General features: G+C 48.0%; 1 protein-coding gene across 1 annotated transcript in view; it reads left to right on the top strand.

Annotated features, from left to right (window-relative positions):
• TESMIN (testis expressed metallothionein like protein) overlaps positions 1–24,255 on the top strand; it is a 40,757-nt gene that overhangs the window by 10,084 nt on the left and 6,418 nt on the right. Inside the window, exons 7-8 of the mRNA XM_067540376.1 lie at positions 1,534–1,610; positions 3,684–3,775. Of these exons, the coding sequence (XP_067396477.1) occupies positions 1,534–1,610; positions 3,684–3,775 (169 nt within the window). The remainder of the gene's footprint in view (positions 1–1,533; positions 1,611–3,683; positions 3,776–24,255) is intronic.

Here is a 24,255-nt window from a genome sequence, read left to right on the forward strand (position 1 = left end):
ATGTCACTCTTTCTCCAAAAATAAAAAGAAGCTGAAGGGCATTGATTTAGCTTAGCCATTAAGATTTTTAGTGGCTTAGTAGTTTTTCATCTACAACAGCAATGCAGTATGTATATGTGGTTTAATTGTAACATTTTTGTAAGCTCTTCCCTCCAGCAGCATGACTTTCTTAAGAGCTATTTTACCATTGTCTCCTTCCATTTTTTTTTTTTTTTTTTAGTTATTATCTGTTATTTGTATTGAGTAGCACTTATGGGAGCAAATCTAAAATCAAGGTTTCATTATGTTAGGCGCTGTACAAACATGACTAACAGGCTCAATTTCACAAGGTGTGGAGCATTTGCAATCCTCATTAACTTTCAGTAGACTGCAGATTCCCATCACTTCTGATACAGTGTAAAAATAAAAAATCAGGCCCTTACCAAGGATAAATATGAAAGATCCAAAATGAGGAAAACATTTATATTAAAACTCTAAATTCTATTTCAGTTACAATATCTCCAGAGGAGAGGTGGGTGAAACCATACCAAAGAGCTACTATATGTCTTTATCATCCATTTGACCAGACTTTCTTCCATTTTACTCACTTTCACAGTGCAAAAGAGGGCAACATGAGGCCCACTATTAGAGGAAGCAGGAATTAAGTCCAGAAAAGTCCCAGGTGATGAACCCCAGAAGTTGCCAAATTGAGCTTTTTTCTGCGCTCCTTTTTTTTTCTTACAACATCTGCAAGAAGACAGTCGTAAATTAATTTCAGGTGGCAAGATTTATCTTGTCAATCCCATGGAGCCTAATATTCCATTTTTTTTCAAATTGGTGGGGAGGATTAATATGAATTAAAGTAAGTGGGACTGCTCACATGCTTAAAGTTAAGCATGTGCTTGAGTGCATTGCTGTATCAGGACCTATGTAAAGAAGCCCCCCTCCAGGGTTATGGCTTCCTCCTTATTTTTCTAGTGGTAATTTTTTGTTCATAGGCAAATCCACTCCAAGTGCATTCTTCTGACTTTGAAAGTCATAAAATAAGAACCTGAAATAAATACAATGAAAGTTTCTCTGAGTTATTTATTTATAAAGGGGTTTTAGGCTATAAACATTGGCATTCAGAGAGTTTTTAAACATACTCTGATGCATTTAATGTCAAAGAGTAAAGGCCTCCTATGCTCAATTTACTTGTTGACAAATTGGTAATGCCCTTTGGTGACCGTGTGCAACTATTTAGTATTTAATTCCAAAATGGAACCCTTTTCCAGAGTTAAAATAAATGTTTCTGGGGAGAGATCTTCTGGGCTCTCCATTATTATTGTGGGGGAAGCATGGGTTTGGTTCCAAGCTAATCTATGACAAAGAGATGGAGATGAAAGATAAACTAAGGCGATGTCTTTTTCTTTAATTAAAGAAAGGCTTAAAGATGCTAAATGGCACACCTGTTACCACCAGTTTAGGCTTTGATGCTGAAAATACTTATGTATGTGCTTAACTTTATGATCTATTAGCAATCCAATTAACGTCAAATAAACTTTTTCTTATCAGAAGAGCCAAACCCTATGACAACTCTGCTGGGACAATTTTTGCCAGTTCCAAGTAAACTGGATCTCAATGAACAACAGGTAAGGAAGCCTTTAAAAAAATTTTTTTTTAAGATAAATAGACTGTCATTTCTTCTCTTAAGGCTTCCCAGTTATTCATAAAGTGGGATATTCATTCAACTTAGGGAAGTAACCAACACATCATATAGTCTGTTCAGAACCTTTAAATCAGAATTTCTAGCTGGTATGTACATGTTATTGTATAAAGTGTGGCTAAGTCTGCATCCAGTGTACAGTAACCGTGGATATATAAAAGCCTGTGATTTCAAAATCATTTTTGGAAGAATGAAGTTGAACCCAGTGTTAAGAACATACCTTTTAGCAAGACTATAGTTATTACAGTATCAGGATCTTGAATTTGGTGCTCATATATGAGCTGTTATGATTGGAGGCTGTTTCAGGGTTTGTCTACACAGGGCCACAATTTGGACTATGGGTGTGTGATTTGTAGAGCACTCTGAAGTGTTGCACTCTAACTGCCCTCTGAAGACCCTGCTGGCTTGCATGACCTAAAAGGTATCTACTTTGTGTAACATAGTGCTGTCTGGAAAAGGACTACATCAACGTGAACTAGGTACCTTTTCATTCACGCAAGCAGGGTTTACACAGGGCAGTCAGAGCAACAATTTAGAGTGCTCTACAAATCACACAACTGTAGTCCAGACTGGCACCATATAGACAAGGCATTAGAGACTTATTTCTGTTTGTAAATGAAATCACAACTTCCTGATTTTTGCCTGCAAAGGAGGAAAAGCAGTCTGAAAATTCACACTTGTGAAGTGCCAGATACCCGTCAACTCCCATTCAAATCTGTGAGACTTGAAGGTGGTCAGCATCTTGCAGGATTGAGCCATAACTGGAATAAATTCTCAATATATATAAAATATGAAATGATTTGGAATTAAAATTCACTTTTGCCTTCTGTGAATGTGAGTGTTTTGTTTAAAATGTCAAAGTTTGAAGTGGAGCAATCACAACCCAATGCATAAGGCATATGCTGGGCATTAATTTTTTCTGCCATTGTAAGTACTGTGGCAAGCATCCTTGGCAGTACTTCAGTAGGATTTCCCTTTTCTCTACCCATCCTTGTTTAGGATTTGAAATGTTGATTGTTATTAATCTTTATAAACATTCAGATTGTTATACTTGTTATTTATTTATCGTCACTGGACTGGGGTAGTTAGTTTAAATAAAACAATGGGAGTTATATGGAACAGAAGGCTGATAAGAAGATAGAAAGCCTTGGATTTCTAGTCTGTGAGTTCAAATAGAGTTCAAGTCGATAGTGACTGGAAGTTATTACTGGATGACGTGTGATTTGAATGAAATTAAATTGAATGAAATGTGTCAGATGAATTTATGGTCTCAGTCCAATTCTGAGTGGATAAATGTCTATATCACAAAAGAGAGAAGCCCTAAGGGCTGAATGGAATATAGAGCCTGAACTGTTCTCTTATCCCTAAAATTGGTGTCTGCAGGTCCGGGGTGAGGCATATTGGAAATGTGGTGTAGAGAAATTTGCAATTTTGTTTACCGTCTCTTTCTCTATCCGCTATTTGCACATTCCTCCCCATACTCTTCTTCCCAACAGTCCCCTGTCATCTCCTTCCATTTGTACAACCTCCCAACATAGCCCCAGTCTTTCTTTCCGTGACCCTCTCCAAAACAAGGTCCTTACTGTTGTTTCTCTTTTTGAATTTCACATGCCCTGGGGCTAGTCCAAGGGTTTATTATATTTAAACTCAATGGAAAACGTCAGTGGCAATAGCCAGTGGCTATTGACTGCAGGACTTAAAAAGAGATTGGACCCAGACCAGCCAGTAGCATGAAAATATTGTGCTAGTGCCGAACAGTATAAATAAAACTTAGTGCTAGTTCTCTGCAATAGAGAGGACAAGGATCTTTGCATATTGAACCATTCTAAAGAATGTTACTACGTATTTTCCCAGGATCTGTGCCTCCATTAATGTTAATAGTAACCTTTGCATGATTAAGCCAGTCTTCTGGTCTCTGTCGCATTCTCAAAGTCATAGAAATGAATTGTCTTTATTAAAACTTAGCACAAACAGGATTTTTGCTTATTATTTTGAACAGCTTGATAATGGATCCTTACAATCAGTAGTTAGCAGTGCCACATTCCAATCAGAAGTAAATCTTCAAGGGCCAACGAAAATGACTTTAGTTGGGTAAGAAACACAAAACCTTTAAATTGCTACTAATTTTAGGATCAAGTTATTCTGTATAGTTGTAATATTTCTTGTCGTTCTGGAGAGTTCATGTCAAGCACTGATACTGTTGTGCTTAATATGCCTTTTCCCCTCTCTCCCAACAAAGAAAGCATATCTATTACAATAATGGTGTTTGTCTGTAAATATTGTGGCAGAGCATGTCCTCCGCCTCAGTGGGTCCCACACTTCCCCCAGCAGTGGGCCAGGGTACTCCTTCACTCCTCAGAATTTTCCCCCTGTAGTGATGGATGTGGGTAACCCTGTTCCTCAAATTGGCCATTCCCCTCTGGCTTCCAGTCCTATCTCTGGGCATGTTAGGCCCTCGCTTCTTCGCTGGGGCTTTGGCCACTCCAGTGAATGGCCGGTGGTGGGCGGCCCAGTCCCACCCTCTACTCCAGGCCCCAACCCAGGGACCCTACAAGTAGCAGCCTCGTGCTGCTGGTTTCAAGAATGCTACTAGCTTCCCTGGATTACCTTCCCACGGCCTCTCAGCTCACTGTCCATATCCTGCTTGAGTAGGGTCCTTCCCGGCCTCCTTGCCAGGGGCGTCTCTCAGTTTCTGATAGCCCCTCCGGGCGAAGCAGCACCAAACGAACACACAGTTCAGTCACCCCTCTGACAGAATCTTTTCCTTCAGACCTCTGTGCCTGGAATGGCCCTCAGCCCTGCTTGGGCAGGGTTTCTCCCCAGGCTCTGTACTTGTGGGGTTCTAGTCAGCATCTGCACCACTCAACATTCTAGCACTTCGCCTCACTCCCACAACTCCTATCTGCCATTCCTACTGGCTGGAGGAGAGACTTTTAACAGGCTCCAGGCAGGTCCTTGGTTGGCCCCAAGTGCTCTAATTAATTGGGAGTAACCCCTGTTCAGCTACCAAGGGAAAAGGGACCTGCTGATCCTGGGGCTGATATACCTGCCTTCCACCACTCTCCTGTAGCTGTTGGACCTGACCCTGTCACAATATTTAAATTGTTAGGCAAGGTGGCAAGATGATACTCAAAAATATGTAGCATAGTTCCTGAGTTTTGTAAGACCAATAAAACTTGTTCCAGTTATAGTTGGACACAGCAGAGGAGGTAGGCACAGAGGGAACTAATGGAAACACAGCTGGTTACTGTGGTCCTAGTTTTATTGCTAACCAAAACTGAAACTAAAAGGAAAGTGAAGCATTGCACTGAGGAGGGGGGAGTGCTCAAACATTTAAAGGGACAGGACATCACATTTCTCCACCCTACTTTAAAAAACTTCCTTAATGTATGTACATTATCATTTATGTTGGCTAACATGACACACTATATAACCTAACTAAAAGTTACAGGTGGACTATCCCAGACTCGTAAATAGCAAGAGATTATACTGCTCTGGAATAGCAACCCAACTAAACAATTTATAAGTTCATGGGTACAACTAAGTTTTGCAAATGTTGTTATGGTGGTGCAGTAGCATCCTAAACAATAGGACCCGTTCAACATAAGGCATCAACTGGATCTGGTACCAAAGTTCTTTGAGGGCTTGCTCATGTCGATTCCAAGCAGGTGTGCATGTGCTGCGTGCATGATTGTCAGAAGGCTTTTCCCCCAGCGGTGCCGTCGAGTTGGTGCAGGGGGTGGCTCCGTATATAGGGCCCCGCCGCCCCTTCAGTTCCTTCTTGCTGCCAGTGACAGTTGTCGGAGCTTCCTCACCTTGCATTTGCAAGCATTCTTTTACTTTAGCAGTTCCTGTTAGTTTAAATCAAGTTAAAATTAGTTGTGGTTAGAGTTGTAGTTTAGAATTAGTTAGGGGAGTTCATCCCTGTTCGTGGTATTCCCCTTATTGGGGCATGCTGGGGGCCAAGGTTTTAAGCCCTGCGGTTCTTGCCATAAACCTGTGCCCGCATAACTGTTGTTTGAGGTGCTTAGGGAAGTTGCACCAAATCAACCGGTGCAAGATCTGTAAAGGGTTTCGCCCCAGAAGCAGAAAAGAAAGGAGTGCTAGACTCAAGCAGATCCTGATGGAGGCGGCTCTACGACCACAGGCTCTGGACCTGGCACCGAGCACTTTGTTGCGCAGTGCCCCGGCATTGATTCGAGACCCGGTGCCGAAGAAGAGCTTGGCCCTGAGGGAATCCCAGCACCGCTTGCCAGCGCACAACGCAGTGCGGCACCGATCTCATTCACCGGTGCCACACAAGAAGCAAAGGACAGGTTGAGGCTGCTCTCCTATGGTGCGCACTGTGAGAAAGGACGCTTCCATACCATGCCCCCATTCACACCAGACCAAGAAGCTCCCAGGACAGTCTACACCGCCCTTGCAGGAGCCCGCGAGTCCGGCATGCAAAAACTCTGCAGCCAGGGATAGAGAGTTGGAGGAGCTGGACCTCCCTTCCACGCCGGACACCTTTGAGGCAGCAAGGGACTTGATCACCATGACAGCCCATCAGTCCCCGGCTTCAGCAAGAGCCGACCAAAGACTGCTGGCACCACACGTGGCGGTGCCGTCTAGAGGCAAGCCGGTAATGATGCGGCACCAGTCACCCTCGCCCTGGCACCGGTCGCCCGCACAGCACCAGTCGTCTGAACCGCAGCGCCGGTCACTGTCGCTGAGGCACTACTTGGCTTCACCGCAGCACCAGGCCGTTTCACTGTGGCACCGTTCACCAGCAGATCAGCACCACCTGTCGCCGCCTCAGCACCGATCTCCTGAGTACCAGCACCGTTTGCCGTCTTCTCGGCACTAGTCCTCTGAGCACCAGCTTCAGTCCTCCGCACACCACTCTCCGGTGCCCCAACACAATGCTCCGGCACTGCCATGGTTGCCAAGGGGGGATTTGCAGTTCTCGGACTCAGACGCAGGGTTGTCTCCACCTAAGCACAGTAGGCACAGGTCAGGGAGGTGCCACTCTGCAGAGGAAAAGGAAGAAGTCCTGCCCATGGGTACATGGCCAGTTCAATGGCAAATGTCATAGCAGTGGCCCTTCTGGACACTGGGTGTACCATCAGGCCCAGGGGATGCAGGCAAGAGGCCCTTAGTCATGTTGGAGACACAGACGTTACATGCCTCAGAGCACAGAGCCCCTCCCTGTACTGAGGTCCGTGATCACCGGAAGAAGGAGCCTGCGGCGACGGCCAGTAAAGGACACGGTGTCAGAGAAGGCGCCAGCACCAAGGAGCACCCTGAAGGGGACGTAGAGGATCTGGACAGGGATCTGGACTGGGAGAGACTGGAGGTTGGCATCGGACTGAGAGCCTTGTCCTCCTATTCCCCAGACAAAGCGATGGTGGACTTGTCGACCACACATGTCCCAATGGACAACAGAGTCCATCAGCAGCTTCTGAGACAGGTGGCTTAGAACTTGGGGTTGCAGGCAGAGGAGGTAAAAGAGTCAGTGGACCCCATGGTGGATATCCTGATGCCAGAAGGGCCCTCAAGGGTAATCTTGCCACTCATTAAGACAATTCAGGCCACAACAAAGACCTTGTGGCAGACTCCCACCTCGATTCCCCTGATAGCAAGGGACAGAGAGAGTAAGTATTTTGCGCACTCCAAGGGATACAAATACTTGTTCACACACCCTCAGCCAGGTTCGTTGATGGTTTTGGCAGCAAATGAGAAAGAAAGGCGGGGCAGTAGGGTCCAAGGAGCCCAAAAGACTGGACCTGTTCAGAAGAAAGATCTATTCCACATGGGGGCTCCAGCTGAGGATCGCCAACCAGCAGGCGATCCTCAGCAGATATAACTTCAACTCATGGGAAGTGATGTTGAAATTTAAGGATCTTCTCCTGCCCAACTCCAAGTCCGAATATGGAGCTATGATTGATGAGGGCAAGGCGGTAGCCCAGATGTCGGTGCAGTCTGTGCTCAATGTGGCGAACTTGGCGACATGCACCACAGCATTGGGGTTAGTGATAAGGCGTAGCTCCTGGTTACAGGTGTCAGGCCTCCCACCGGAAGTTCAGTCCACAATTCAGGACTTACCGTTCGAAGGAAGGGATCTGTTTTCAGAGCAGACGGATTCGAAGCTCCATAGCCTCAAGGACTCGAGGGCAACTCTTAAATCCCTGGGGCTCCACATACCTTCTACCCAGCGGAAGCATTTTAAGCCTCAGCTGAGCCAAAGATTTTACCCCCTGCAACCAAGGCAGGACTTCTCAAGGAGGAGGGGAAGAAATGGCAGACGCAAAACCCCTCAGCCTCATAACCACAGCAGAGGCTCGGACAATCAACCCCTGGGGCCAAAACAGAACTTTTGAAGCCACATCCTAGGGCGACACTCCAGCTCAGTATCTGGATCCTCATCCTCCTTTCCTGGACCAGCTATCCCATTTCTACCGGGCCTTGGCCCGTATAACATCGGACAGATGGATCCTATGCACAATGGAGCTGGGATACTCCCTCCAGTTTTCTTCTTCCCCACCCTCCCACTCCCCTTCCCCGTCCCTCTTCAGGGACCCCTCTCACGAGCAACTTCTCATGCAAGAAGTGCATCAACTGCTACATGCTGGGGCAGTGGAAGAGGTCCCTCTGGGCATGAGGGGAAAGGGTTTTTACTTCAGATACTTTCTGATCCCCAAGACAAAAGGGGGACTCAGACCTATCCTGGACCTGCGGAACCTCAACAAGTTCATAAAGAAGCTAAAATTCCACATGGTTTCCCTCACCTCCATCATTCCCTCTCTGGATCCAGGAGACTGGTATGCCGCCTTTGACCTAAAAGACACCTACTTTCATATTTCAATATTCCCGCTTCACAGGAGATTCCTCAGATTTGTAGTGGGGCACGCACATCACCAGTTCACAGCCCTCCCTTTCGGCCTCTCCACGGCCCCAAGGGTCTTCACCAAGTGCCTGGCTGTTGTTGCGGTTTTCATGAGAAGGAACCATGTTCAGATGAACCCCTACCTGGACGATTGGTTAGTCACGGGGCGTTCCAGGGAGCAGGCGTGGGCCCATGTCGTGCTGGTGAGATCGACCTTCACCAATTTAGGGCTCCAGCTGAACACAAGCAAGTCTACACTGGAGCTGGGTACAGAGCATAGAGTTCATTGGAGCAGTTTTGGATTCGGTCCAGGTCAGGGTGCTACTCTCGGAGGCTTGTTTCCAGACCATGGGAGCATTGATAAGGGGCTTCAGAAGCTTTCCCACCACCACAGCTCGGAGTTGTCTCACCCTTCTAGGCCACATGGCCTCATGCACATTCATGGTCAGACACACAAGGCTAAGACTCAGACCTTTCCAGTTGTGGCTCGCATCAGTGTATCGTCCCCACAGGGACAAACTGGACAAGGTGGTATCCATTCCACGTCAAGTGCTGGAAGCCCTGCAGTGGTGGCTAAACCCTCAGCAGGTTTTCAGGGGAATCCCATTTGCCACTCTACAGCCATCAGTGGTGCTGGCCGTGGATGCCTCGGCTCTGGGTTGGGGGCCACACCTCGGTTCACTCACAACACAAGGTCTCTGGTCCACGGACGAGCTCTCGCTCCATATAAATGTCCGGGAGCTTCAGGCAGTCCGGCTGGCATGTCAGGCTTTTCTGCCTCACCTTCAGCAGACAATTGTGTTGATGATGACAGATAACACCATAGTAATGTTCTATATAAAGAGGCAGGGAGGAGCACATTCCTCTCTCCTGTGCTGAGAAGCCATCAGCCTGTAGTACTTCTGCATAGCCCACTCTATCCACCTGGAGGCATCACACCTGCACGGAGTCTAGAGCAAATTAGCGGATCACCTTAGCCACTCCTTCACTACTCACGAGTGGTCTCTCCACCCGAATATAGCAAGACACATTTTCCAAAAGTGGGGCTTTCCCCAAGTGGACCTCATTGCGACACGCTCCAACAGGAAGTGCCATTGATTCTGCTCTTACCGGAACCACAGCTGAGGTTCCTTAGTGGATGCATTCCTTCTCCCATGGGGCCAGTTCCTGTCATATGCCTTCCCGCCATTCCCTCTGATTCACAAGGTCCTCCTGAAAGTCAGGAGAGGTGGGGCCTCAGTCATCCTCATAGCCCCAGCTTGGCCAAGGCAGCACTCGTTCACAACGTTGCTGCAGCTGTCCATAGACACACCGATCACTCTGCCTCTGGTCCCAGGCCTTATCACTCAGAACCACAGACAGCTCCGCCACCCCAACCTGGGTTCACTCCACCTTAGAGTGTGGAGGCTGCATGGCTGAGGTCTAGGGAGACCATGTGTTCACAGCAGGTGTAGAAGGTCCTTCTTGGTAGCTGGAAGCCATCCACCAGGGTGGCATACTTGGCAAAATGGAAAAGATTCTCCATCTGATCGTCTCAAAAGGGTACTCCTGCCGATTGGGCTCTGCTGCCCCTTATCCTGGACTACCTGCTGCACCTGAAACAGCTAGGGCTAGCTACTTCATCAGTTAAGGTGCATTTAGCAGCAATCTCTGAGTTCCATCCTGGGAAAGGAGGTAGATCGGTCTTTGCCAACCCCATGGTGTCATATTTCCTTAAAGGACTAGAACAGTTTTACCCTATGGTTCGTCACCCCATCCCAGCTTGTGACCTGAATTTGGTGCTTAATAAGCTAATGGGGCCCCCATTTGAGCCTCTGGCTACTTGCTCCCTTCTGTACTTGTCCTGGAAGGTAGCCTTCCTAATGGCAGTCACCTCAGCAAGGAGGGTGTCAGAACTTAAGACGTTGACCTCGGACCCTCCCCCCCATATACAGTGTTCCACAAGGACAAGGTGCAACTACCCCCTCCCCTAGTTTTCCTCCCCAAGGTGGTCTCCCACTTCCATACAAGTCAGGAAATCTTTTTGCTGGTGTTCTACCCTAAGTTGTACCTTAGCAGCAGGGAGCATGCCCTCCATTTGCTTGATGTTAGGTGAGTGTTAGCATTCTATCTGGAGCGTACCAAGCCATTTTGGAACTCAAACCCGTTTTTCATAGTAGTGGCAGACAGGGTGAAGGACAATCCGGTGTTATCCCAAATAATTTTGTCATGGATTGCTTCTTGTGTTAGAACCTGCCATGACTTGACTAAGATTCCAGCCCCACCCTTGAGAGCACATTCTACCAGGGCACAGGCAACTTCGGCAGCGTTCTTGGTGCAAATTCCCACACAGGAGATTTGTAGGGCTGAAACATGGTATTCCATTCATACATTCACTTCATATTATGCCAACACCCAGCAGGCTAGGGATGATGTGGGTTTTGGCAGGGCTGTGCTGCAGTCAGCCATCTCGTGAACTCCAACCCCACTTTCTAGGGTCAACTTGGGAGTCACCTGCTTGGAATTGACATGAGCAAGCATTCGAAGAAGGAAAAACAGTTCTCTCTTTGAGTGATTGCTCATATGCATTCCAATTTAGGTGTGTGTGCGCCCCTTGCACAGATTCCCAGAATTTTTTCCCTTAGCACGCCCGCAGGGCCGGGCGGCACCCTCTGGAGTGCCATGCTCATGTCACGGTATATAGGGCGCTCTGGCCCCGTGGGTTCCCAGTTCCTTCTTTCCGCCTCTGACGGTTGCTGGAACTTCTGCTCCTTTCTATTGCAAGCAGCAGTCCTTAGCCTCTTTGCTCTCGTTAGAGCTCTAGATTTGTTAGTTTGTTATTCAAAAACAGTTAATTAGTAGTAGTTGTATTGTCAAGTGCCCTCAGGGGCTTCTGCAGGAGCCATGCCGGGCTCCGCTGGCTTCAAGAGCTGTTTCCTAAGCTCTAAGCAATTCGCAGTGAGTGATCCTCATGACTGCTGCCTCCATTGTCTCGGAGAGCAGCACCGGAAAGAGAAATACAGGATCTTGAAATCCTTCAAGCCCCATACCCAAAAAGAAAGGGACGCAAGGCTGAAGGTGTTACTCATGGAGTCTGCGCTCCATCTGGCATCCGAGCCATCGAGATCTCCGACACTGAGTGGATGCTCAGTGCAGAGCGCACTGCCGGCACCGTCATCGGCACCGAAGCCTTCAGTGCCGAAGAAGACGAAGCGCACTGGCACCGCCTTCATGGACTCTTCTCTGCAACCAGCGAAGCAGGGAGGAGGACAGGAGACACCCTAGCCACGTGCCGTGGAGGTTCCTCCGGCACCGGTGTCTCCTCATAGGGAGCCTCCCCCGACTCCTGGGGGTGGGGGCGTGCCCCTACAAGGACCGTCGACGCCGCAGGCGTTTGCTGCAGCAAGGGCCCTCATGGTCTTGCCTACGCCTCTGTCTTCCCCTCAGCCGAGGGGTGTGGGACTTGCGTCTCGGGGCAAACTCATGCTGGTGGGTGGAGGAAGCAACGCTTTTAATCCTCACCCAGACGGTCACAGAGGGTGAAGAGTGCATCTCCTCCGAGCTCCAACTCTCGGTCGTCGAGCGCCTCGGCACCGCAGCACCGGGGGCGGTCAAGAGGCCCTAAGAGCCGGCGCTGGAGTGTCAGCGCTAACTCCGACACCACCCGCAGCTTGGGCTCAAGCTCTCCGGTGCAGGGGATGTCGTGGCACCGCAACCGTTCGCCAGTCGGCAGCACGGTTCGCCATCCCAACCCGGTGGCACTGAGCAGCGACGTCCTGGAGGCTCCCCTCGCTGCGGCACCGACTGCAGCAGCACCAACCATTACGGCACCGACTGCAGTACAACCGACACCGGGGCCGATAACGGTACCGGCTTTTACAGCGGCATCACATGTCTCCCTGATGTGGTCTATGCCATCAATGCCCCCAGCTCCTTTGGTAACCCAGGCACCGATGGGCCAGATCTTGGCACCTCCAGGGTTTCCGTCACCGCCGCTACCGGCACCGGTACCTCTGGCACCGCCGCTACCGGCACCGATGTACTCAGCACTGAGGCTACCGGCACCGATGACCACGGCACTGGTGCCGGCTTACGTACCGCTCGCACCAATCGCCTCAGCACCGGGCTTCGCGGCACCGGGGAAAGCAGCGCGTTCGTGTTCAGCGTCAACAGCATGCAGCCGCAGAAGCCTCCACTCCCGCTCTCGTAGTGGGAAGCGTTGCTACAAACGGTCGGGTCGCAGACGTCGGCACTGTTCATCCTCTCCTTTCCGGAGCCACTCCCCGCCGAAAGGTCGCAAGAGACAGTCTGCGGGCTCAGGTCACCGGGGTCACCATGCGGACGCCCAGCAATTGCCTATGCCAGGGTGGCCGCAAGGGCCATGGCATTGGCCGGACTGGGGGCCTTGGACCGCTCAGCCAGGACAGGGAGCTGAGTCGCTCCACTCTGATATGGTGCAGCCTCCATCTCCTCCAACACAGCTGCCTCCACACATCCCCTCTGATAGAGAGTCAGACCCGGAGGAAGGTCCCTCCACAGGGCCCGTCCCCCTGTCCTCCTCTTCATCCCCTGATGAAGAGACCTCCAGGGACCATAAGACGCCCCTTTTTGATTTCCGGGTGCACCAAGAACTTCTTAAGCGGGTAGCTAACAATTTGGGGTTACCGCTTAAGGAGATGTCGGAGGAGGATGATCCCGTTTGGCCCTTCGGGGTCCTCAGGCCTTTCTCGGGTGGCCCTCCCTGTCCATGAAAGGGTCATGAAAATCGTTAAGGCCCTTTGGAAAACACCTTCCTCTGTTCCCCCAACATCTAAGGGAACAGAAAGGAAGTATTATGTGCCAAAGGAAAACTTTGAGTTCCTGTATAATCACCCTGCCCCAGGGACTCTAGTTGTAGATGCAGCGCATCAGAGAGATCGCCAAGAGGGTCAGGGAAGTACTCCCAAGGATAAAGAAGGGAAGAAATTAGATCTCTTCGGCCGCAAAGTTTATTCGACGGCCGCTTTACAATTAAGGGTGGCAAACCATCAGGCCCTCCTGGGGAAATACAATCAGAACTTGTGGGTCTCGATGCAGCGTCTGATCTTAACGCTTCCCCCTGATCAAGCTGCAGACCTGGCCACGTTGGCACAGGAGGGAGAGGCCGTGGCCCAGGCAGCTCTGCAGTCCGCCAGTGATGCAGCAGATACCGCAGGCAGGGCGATGGCTTCCGCCATCATCATGCTCCGCTGTTCCTGGCTGCAGGTGTCTGGGTTATCTTTAGAGGTCCAACGAGCTATTCAGGACCTCCCCTTTGAAGGTTCCGGCCTCTTTTTGGAGAGGACGGACGACAGGTTGCATGCCCTTAAAGATTCGAGGGCTACCCTGAGGTCCTTAGAGCTATGCACCCCTCAAGCGTTGAGATGCCAGTCTCGCTCCCAGCCACAACGACAGCCACCTCCCCCTCCAAGGCCAGCCCCTCGGCCTGCTCAGCAAAGGAGGGGGCGGGAGCGCTTTAGAGGGCCCAGTCACCGTGAACGGCAGGGCTCTTCAGCGTGGGTGCAGCACGGCGGCAAAGCTAGAAGTGGAAACTGTAATAAACGCTTTTGACAGCAACTACGAGGGTGGCGCTCTTCCTTCCCCCGGGATCCTGACCGACCCTTTGAAAACAGGCTTCGGCCTTACTATCATGCTTGGGAAGCAATCATTATGGACCATTGGGTCCTGGAGATGGTCCTCAAGGGCAATGCCCTTCAGCTCACGACCTTTCCCCCGGATGCCCCTCCCACTCCGTCCCCTATCGGGGACCCTGTGCATAAGCAACTCCTCATACAGGAGGTCCACTCACTCCTGAAGCTTGGTGTGATAGAGGAGGTCCTGTGGGCGGAAAGGGGAAAGGGATTTTACTCTAGATACTTCCTGATCCCCAAGGCCAAAGGTGGTCTGAGACCGATCCTGGACCTCCATCGTCTGAATAGATTTATCAGACGTATCAGGTTCCGTATGGTTTCCCTAGCCTCCATAATTCCGGCCCTAGATCCAGGGGACTAGTACGCTGCCCTCGATTTAAAGGATGCCTATTTCCACATCTCCATTTTGCCAGGGCGTAGGAGATTCCTGAGATTCACGATAGAGGGAGGCCATTACCAATTTGTGGCCCTCCCATTTGGCCTGTCCTCAGCCCTGAGGGTCTTCACTAAGTGTATGGCGGTAGTGGCGGCCTACTTGCACCGCAAAGGGATACAGATCTTCACCTACCTGGATGACTGGCTCATCAAAGGCAGATCCAGGAATCATGTGCAGAACAGCCTGGAGCTGGCTTGCGCCACATGCACCAGACTGGGGCTGCTCATCAATGAGCAGAAGTCCACACTCGCCCCAGTGCAGCGCATAGACTTTATAGGGGCCACCCTGGACGCCATACAGGCCAGAGCCTTCCTGCCACAGCCGCGTTTCGAGGCAATGGGATCCATTATCGCGGAGCTGCATAGGTCCCCCATGATGATAGCCAGGCACTGCCTACAGCTGTTGGGACATATGGCAGCCTCTGCTTATGTGGTAAGGCTGGCCCATCTCAAGCTAAGGCCCTTACAGGCATGGTTAACTTCGGTCTGCGCACCCTCCAGACACTCACTGACTAAGGTGGTCACGGTTCCCCCACAGGTGCTGTCCTCCCTCCATTGGTGGAGGAACCCGAGGGAGGTGCTCAGGGGAGTCCCGTTCAGAGACCTGGCTCTGTCCATGACCCTTATCACGGATGCCTTGGATGTGGGATGGGGAGCCCACATCAGCAGCGACCTGGGCACCCAAGGGTTATGGTCACCGATGGAGAGAGCTCCACACATCAACGTTCGCGAGCTCAGAGCAGTCCGTTTGGCCTGCAAGACCTTCCTCAGATTCCTGAAGGGCAGGGGGGTACAGGTCCTTATGGACAATACAGCCGCCATGTTCTACATGAACAGGCAAGGGAGGGCGCGCTCCTCGGCCCTGTGCCAGGAGGCTACGTGACTATGGGAATTTGCAGTGAGGCACGACTTTCATTTATTTGCCTCTCACCTCCCGGGGATCAGGAACGACGAGGCAGACCGCCTCAGCAGGTTGTTCTCTCCCCAGCACGAGTGGTCGCTACACCACGAGGTAGCAACTTCAATCTTCTGAGTGTGGGGCATTCCCCTTCTGGACCTGTTCGCATCCTCTTGGAACAGGAAGTGCCCGAAATACTGTTCGCTCCAAGGTCGTGAGCCGGGCTCCCTGTCTGACATGTTCTTAATAGAATGGTCGGGGTCCCTGATGTATGCTTTTCCCCCCATTCCACTCCTCCCTCAAGTCCTTCTCATCAAGAGGGACAGGGCGAATGTCATCCTGATCGCCCCAGCGTGGCCGAGACAGTACTGGTATAGTACGCTGCTCGACCTATCCATCGCCTCACCGATCCTGCTCCCCAGCTGATACGACTTGCTCTCCCAGGACCAGGGGCGCCTGTTGCACCCGGACCTGGACTCCCTCCATCTGACAGCATGGAGACTCTCTGGCTGACAGAGGGAGAAAGAGCCTGCTCTTTACAGGTTCAACAGATTCTGTTGGGTAGCAGAAAACCCTCCACACAGGTTACATACCGGGCTAAGTGGAGGTGCTTTACTGATTGGGCGGAGGCCAAGGGTATCACGCCAACCTGCTCGCCAATACAGGTGATTCTGGAATACCTTCTGCACCTTAAACTCTAAGGCCTAGCCTTGGCCTCCCTGAAGGTACACCTGGAGGCCATCTCGGCTTTTCACCAGCCGATGGAAGGGCGGTCGCTGTTTTCCCACCCCATGAGCAACACATCAGGATGTAACAGGTCCTAACAGGTACGCAAAGATCACTTCAAGAAGAGTTGCAGGTGACTTTTGGATAGTAGCAGATGGTATATTCCTATAGACAAGGAAGAAATTGTCCTGTTTCTGCTGACGACTCAAAATAAATTTAACTCTTAAGGCATTCTTAAGTGTTTGTACAAAGTGTTCCATTAGTCTGTTTGTAGCAGGATGGTATGGAGCCAAATGCATGTGCTGAATTCCATTGGAAGCTAGGAACCTCTGAATTTCTTCCGAACAGAATTGAGGTCCATTGTCTGTCACCAGCTCTAACAGTAAGTCAGATTGGGTAAACAAGGTACGAAATGTCTAATGGTCTTAGTAGCTGTAGTAGAAGACATTCTGAAAACTTCTGGCCATTTTGCATGGGCATCAACTATGACCAAAAACATGTAACCTTCTACAGGTCCAACAAGGTCCACGTGAATATATGTCCACGGAGTCTGAGACCACAACCAAGGGTGCAGGTTAACTGGCCCAGGATTATGCTGAATTTGCTGACACATAGTATAGCACTTCGCCTTCCTCTCAATGTCTTTGTCAATCCCTGGCCAGCAGACATGACTTTGGCTAAAGCCTTCATCTATACAATGCCAAAATGACCTTTGTGAAGAGCTTCCAAAACCTGAGATTGAAGTGATTTTTGAAAGATTACTCGCATTCCCCATCATGATTCACAGATAATTCATGTTGACGTGACATGAATGTGTAAACTGGTGATTCTTTTGATCCAACATTGTGCCTGGTGGTACCATTCTCTTAAGAATCTCATTCATGGCTTTCTGGAACAAGCAGGTGCTGATCTGATATGCAAAGGCAACCTATTGTAACAAGATAAGTCTTATTGTATGTTGATTATGAGCTTTATGCAAGATGCCAGATCAATCACCATTTGTAGATATGCATTGAGCAAATCCAATGTATTGAAACACTGTCCCCCAGTAAAAGTAGCAAACAAATCTTCAATACAAGGTAGTGGATACTGGTCTGCACATAAAACTGGATTTAGTGACACTTTGAAATCTCCACAAATTCAGATTGAGCAATCTTTCTTGTTTACTGGTATAATGGGTGTGGCCCATTTGCCTGTGAAACCGGTGACAAAACTCTGATGTTCACTAAATGGTCCAAATCAGCTTCTACCAGAGGCTTCATAGTATAAGGCATAACTCTGGACTTGCATTATTTTGGCTAGCTGTCAGATTTAACAGTGAGCTTCACTGACACGTTGCTCATCTGTCAAACTTCTTTTTCAAAAACTTAGAAGCGTTTGTACAGTATTTCTTGAAGGTGCTTTTGTAATCTCCTTGATCTTGAACAAATTCACTTTGAGCTTCTCAAGCCAAGATATGCCAGATAATGGTGCATACTTTCTTTCAATCACATACCAGGGTAAAACAACTGATTATCCATGTAGTTGAACTATCACATGGAGTATCCCTTTGGGGACTAACTTTTCTCCGGTATAAGTCTTCAGAACCATGGAGATGTCTTCCAGAGGAACTTATGACTGTAGATACAGAACTCAGTGAGATGGCAGTTCCAATATTAAGTTCCATTCTTGTAGGAGCTTACTCAATCAAGGGTGCAACCCAGATAGCATCTCTTACTCCAGCTTCTGATAACAGATGTTGGTCTTGATCAGTGTCACTAGAACTCTTGTCTGTTTCTACATTAGGAATTCCCAACTTCCATTCTTTCTTAGGTTCAGTCTCCATATGTGTCGTCTTCGACATATGGTTACTCTGTGTTGCTGGTCATTGAACTGTGTGACAGGTCTCAGCGATGTGTCCTTTCTTTTTGCACTTCCTGCAGATAAACTGGCATGCCCAGCATTCATTCTTAGCATCCGTGGTTTGTGCACAACAGCCACGCAGAAGTTCCTTAAGTTCCTATGGTCCTTTGTCTTGTCAAGGTAGAAGGCAAACTTCTTGGTTCACATTAAATTTCAGCCAATCCTACTCTGTGGTCTCCGTGACAATTACTGTCTCAACAGCCTTCTTGAATGTAAGGGCTGATACCGTCAGTAACTTTGTCCAGATCTGGTTATTGCATAATCCAGAGACAAATTGGTCATGTAGGACATCACTTAATGTCTGTCAGAATTGGCAGTTTTCTGACAGAATCCTTAGAGCAGCAACAAATTGTGCTACCAAATCTCCTCTTCCCTGATGATGCTGATGAAACCAATATCATTCTGCTGTCATTGGTGGGGTGATAGAAAAATGTTCCTGCATTCTTGCAGTAATTGCAGCATATGTGGCAGTTCCAGGCACAGTTGGAAACAGGAGGTCACACAGCAGTCCGTATGCCTTTGGACCCATCACTGTCAGCAAGATTGAAACTTTGTCCATCTGGAATGGAGTTGCAATCTACAAATTGCTCAAAATGTTTGAGGTACACTACCCAGGATTTCTTGTTTTCATCAAACTCACCAGCATTGCCCACAAAAGTTGCCATTTCTCTGCTCTCCTGTTGGACTTTGCATTTCTTGAACATATTCTTTCCCACAGGGAAACTTTATTATTTGTACTGTACGTTTTCTGCACTTAATCTACCTCTTCTAACTGTGTCTACACTGCAGAATGCAGAATTCTTTCTGTGGTTGCCCTGGGATCCCTCTGCTGGCTGAAGACCCTCAGTGCAGGCTACAGGCTATTCCTCTTTCTGCCAGTTTGCATGTGGTCAGCCAAGATGGCTGTTGCTTCCGCCTTATTGCTTTGTTTGCACAGTTCCAACAGTAATTGCAGAACCCTTTATCCTTTGTTCTATCTTTATTTGCCTACTTCTCCCTCTCTAATAAGCTGGCTTACACTCTCCCTGCAGCAAAAAGCCGCAATTTGTCACTTTGTGCCTTGAGATGAACTTTTTCTTTTTTGTTGATGATGGTGATGATGATTGATTGTCTTCTTCAGGCAAAGGGAGCACTGGATATTCATGGGATAAAATTTCTCATCATCAATATGTTCTGTTTGAACCCAACAGAGGAGATAGACACAGAGGGACCTGAGAAAAACACAGCTGACTGCTGTGGTGGTAGCTTTATTGTTCAGCAAAAAAATAACTAATACAAAAATGAGGTTTTTCACTGGGTTGGGGGAGTGCTTAAACATTTAAAGGGACGACACATCATAGTTGCACCCTGCAAATGGTGGCTTCATTTGTGAAGCTCTTCGTGGAGAACTTAATTTCAATCACTGTTTGTCTTACTCTTCAATGCTATGTTGGTCCCATCGATCTATATCTTAGATTTTTCAGCTATAAAAGAAAGCTGTCGTCTGAGATGCATAAAGTAAAACAAATTCACTATTGTGCAGTCCTCTTGCTCATCTGAGGGGCATTTTTCCAGTTATCATCTTCCCAATGTGAAACTTATGCCGAGGACTATAGCAAGTTACACAGTGTTTCCTCTTGAACAAAGTTCGTAAGTCTGGGAAACAATGGCATATGAATTGGGCTGGTTCAGTATCAGACTGAAGTAAGTATTGCTGCCATGTGGTGAACCTGAATTTGTAATCCAAAGTTAGTTCTCTGTCACAGCAGTAGGGATCCAAGAACACAGGAAAGTTTGGACATTGGGCTCAGGGGAAGGGTCTCTTCACATTCTGCTCTAGTGATAGTTTCACCCAGCTAAGAAGTGGTGCTGTGTGCTCCAAAGAGAGCCATTTTCAGTCATAATGTGCACAGGGCTGTAGATGTTCCAAAGATGCAGTGGCTGTCCCAAGAGGCTTATGACTGAAAAATAAATGATTATTTTTCTAAATATGGGCCTACTTTTGCCACCATTATGCTCAATCTGTAACCACTATGAACACTGATAATCAGCATTTTAAATCAAAATTTCCATTCAGTTTAAGAGTGAAGGAGAGGTCAGGAGAACAGCTCTGAGAGATGATTCTAAAATAATATGGGAAACATCTACAAAGGACAGAAATAATGGACAATTTCTAGTATAAGACTTCAAACTTAAAATGTTACTAATGAAACACTGGGCATCTACTAAGGCCTTGTCTAAATGAGAAAGTTTCACCAGTTTAACCTAAGGTGTGAATTTTAAACCGATTTAGTTAAACCAGTGCAAACCCTTTTGTGAACACCCTTAGGGTATGTCCACTCTTGGAGCTGGGATTGTGATTCCTAGCTTGAGGAGACACACTAGCTGGGATTGAGCCAGTGCGCTAAATTTAGAATTTAGTCATGGCAGCTGGGCAGTGGGTAGGACTAGCCACCCCAAGTATGTACTGATCCAGGTCAATAGCATATACTCAGGGCTCTAGCTTAACCCACTGTTTGTTCCACTGCAGCTACACTCTATTTTTAGCACACTAGCTTACTAGAGTTAGCATGAGTATGTGTCCTGTAGCTGGGAATCACACCCCCATCTCCAAGTGTAGACATACCTTTATTCCAGTTAAAGAGTGGTTTTTTTCAGTTAGCTTAAATTTATTGGAAACAGGTTTAAGCTAAACCAAAATAAGATACTTTTATACAGAAGTGGGTTTCCACACTGGAGTTTGCACTGGTTTAACTAAATCAGCTTAAAACAGTTTCAGTTAAACCAGTGCAACTTTCCCCTGTAAATAAGGCCTAAGTCTTCCCACTCTTGTATTGCGCGTGCCATGACACATGGTAGTTAGATCCATTGTCAGTAAAAGCTTGACATGCAGGTAGCATTTAGAGTCATTTGCACTCTCTCCATAATGAGTAAGCTTGCTGCAGAATTTGAAACCAAATGCAAATGAACGGGAAGTCCCCAATGCAGAAAATTAGGGCCAGATTAGGGAGTTCAGGAAAAAAACTGTACTAAAACATAAGAACAGCCATACTGGGTCAGACCAATGGTCCATCTAGTCCAGTATCCTATCTTCACCAGGTGCTTCAGAGGGAAAGAACAGAAAAGACAGTTAGTTATCAAGTGATTCATCCTCTGTTGTCCACTCCCAGCTTCTGGCAATCAGGGCTAGGGACACCCAGAGCATGGGGTTGCATCCTGGACCATCCTAGCTAATAGCCATTGGTGGATCTATCCTCCATATCTAATTCTTTTTTGAACCCCATTATACTTCTAGCCTTCACAACATCCGCTAACAAATTCCACAGGTTGACTATGCGTTGTATGAGGAAATGGTTACTTTTTGTTTTTGGTTTTTTAAACCTGCTGCCTATTAATTTCATTGGGTGATCCCTGGTTCTTGTGTTATGTGAAGGGGTAAATAACACTTCCTTATTCACTTTCTCCACACCACTCATGATTTTATTTACCTCTGTCATATCCCCCCTTTGATCATCTCTTTTCCAAGCTGGAAAGCCTCTGTCTTTTTAATCTTTCCTGTTGTGCACGCTGTTCCATACCCTTTGATGTTTTTGTTATGCTTCTCTGTTCCTTCTCCAAGTCTAAAATGCCTTTTTTGCGATAGGGCGACCAGAACAGCACACACTGTATTCAAGGTGTGAGCATACAATGGATTTATATAATGGCATTATGATATTTTCTGTCTTACGATCTATCCCTTTCCTAATGGTTCTGAACATTCTGTTAGCTAATAGACCGTATCATTTTGTATGTATAGTTGGGCTTATGTTTTCCAATGTGCATTACTTTGCACTTATCAACATTGAATTTCATCAGCCATTTTGTTGCCCAGTCACCCAGTTTTGTGAGATCCCTTTGTAACTCTGCACATTCTGCTTTGGACTTAACTATCTTGAGTAATTTTGTATTGTGTACAAATGTTGCCATATCACTGTTACCCATGGGCAGCGTTTGCGGAAGGGCATGGGGGGGGGCATTGTCCCCCCAAACTTACGATGTTTTTTTAGTTGAACAAAATGCAAATAAATGATAAAAATATATATGTATGCAACTGTGTGATCTCTAATGTAAGGGGCAAAACCAACTGGAATCCAATTGCTCCTCTTATTTCTGCCCTTCACAGCAGGTATCGCTATATTTGAAAATGATACATCCATTCATTGGACAGTCCAGTATTTTCAATCCAAGTACACTACATTTGAGTGAACGCTAATCTAAAATAACTTGCTTAAATTCCACCAGAGTAAAATAATTCGACATGTCTGAGAGAGCTATGCATATGTGTCTCTCTGTGTGTGGGTGTGTGTGTGTCTGTGTATGATCTATGTGTGGCTGTGTGTGCGCGCGCAATCACTGTGTGTATCTCTGTGCTCCGTGTCTGTGTGTGTGTGTGTCTCTCTCTCTCTGGCTCTGTGTGTGTGTGTGTGTCTGTGTATGATCTATGTGTGGCTGTGTGTGCGCGCGCAATCACTGTGTGTATCTCTGTGCTCCGTGTCTGTGTGTGTGTGTGTGTGTCTCTCTCTCTCTCTGGCTGTGTGTGTGTGTGTGTGTGTGTGTGTGTGTGTGTGTGTGTGTGTGTGTGTGTGTGTGTGTGTGTGTGTGTGTGTGTGTGTGTGTGTGTGTGTGTGTGTGATCTGTGCAAGTTCCACTCCACTCTCCTCTCCTGCCTCACACAGTAACTGCCTCGTGGGACTAAGGAGCATGACATCACATTGCAGACCCATGGTTGGCCAAGCCTGGGCTGATGTCAGCCAGTGTTGCCAATCAGGTCCAAAGGCAGCTGGCTGGGCTGTGGGTTCAGTTTGAAGCTGCTGGGCAGTGGGGTTCAGTCAGGGAGAGAGAGGTGCAGGGGGTGGTGGATACGCCACACAGCGGGGCTGGCAAGGGCCACCTAGATCCCGCTCATCTGAAATGACCACAGTCCTGGGATGCCGCCCCCTGGAGCCGGGGCCCCACGCTGGGCACATGGGGGTGGGCGCTGGGGGCGGAAGGCAGATGCCATGGACCAGGAACGCTGGCCAGACAGCCCTTCCCACTCAGATGAGCCCAGGCCAGGGACAGCAGAGCCAGGGGTGGCTCGGGGGAGCCCTTGGGTGGTGGCAGCTCTGTGCACCCTGCCTGGCCTGGGGGTGACTGCTCCCTAGGTGCTGAATGGGGGATGGTCTGATTGGGGGGCAGTCAGCTTTCTGGAGGAGGGGGAAGGAGGCAGGCGAGTGTAACTGAGCTACCTGTGGGAGCAGCATGGGCTGGCAGCCCGAGCTAGGACTCCTGAGTTATCTTCCTGACTCTGGCCTAGGGCAAGTTCTTTCCCCCCACCCCTGGGTCTGTAAAGGGGATGGAGGGGTCATGCTCCCCCCCATGGGACGCCCTAACCTCCCTACCTCTTGCCCCCCCCCCAAATTAAGCAGTCAAACTCCGCCTATGCTGTTACCCCTTTTTCCAGATCATTTTTTAATATGTTGAAAAGCACTGGACCCAATACAGATGCCAGGGTGACACCACTGTTTACCTCTCTCCATTCTGAAAACTGACCATTTATTCCTACCCTTTGTCTCCTGTCTTTTAACCAGTTACTGATCCACGAGAGACCCTCTCTTTTATCCCATGACTGCTTACTTTACTTAAGAGCCTTTGGTGAGTGACCTTGTCAAAGGCTTTCTGAAAGTCCAAGTACAGTATATCCATTGGATCACCCTTGTCCACATATTTGTTGTTCCCCTTAAAGAATTCGAATAGTTTAGTGAGTCATGATTTCCCTTTACAAAAGCCATGAACCAAACCTTGTTTTAGTTCTGGATCTTTGGGACAAATACATATATCTTCTCTCTTCTCCACTCAAACTGTCTGCAAAACTTTCAGCAGTGCTGCAGATTTATTCCATACTTTAACTCTTCAATAAACCTACAGCTGAAAACATTAATAAGAACCAGATTCTCTTCTCTCCCCATCACTTTTCTATAGGCCTAGTCATAGCTGGGATCCTTTGCTTTCTTTCAACTCTGAAATATTTCAAGAGTTTGACATTGATGCTATATTTAAAAAATATTAAAATTTTGAATTAAATTGAATTTGAATT

This window comes from Emydura macquarii, unplaced genomic scaffold (genome assembly GCF_026122565.2).
Source record: "Emydura macquarii macquarii isolate MOO-44397 ecotype Brisbane River unplaced genomic scaffold, CSIRO-AGI_Emac_v2 contig_587, whole genome shotgun sequence".
In the NCBI taxonomy this organism is placed as follows: domain Eukaryota; kingdom Metazoa; phylum Chordata; order Testudines; family Chelidae; genus Emydura; species Emydura macquarii.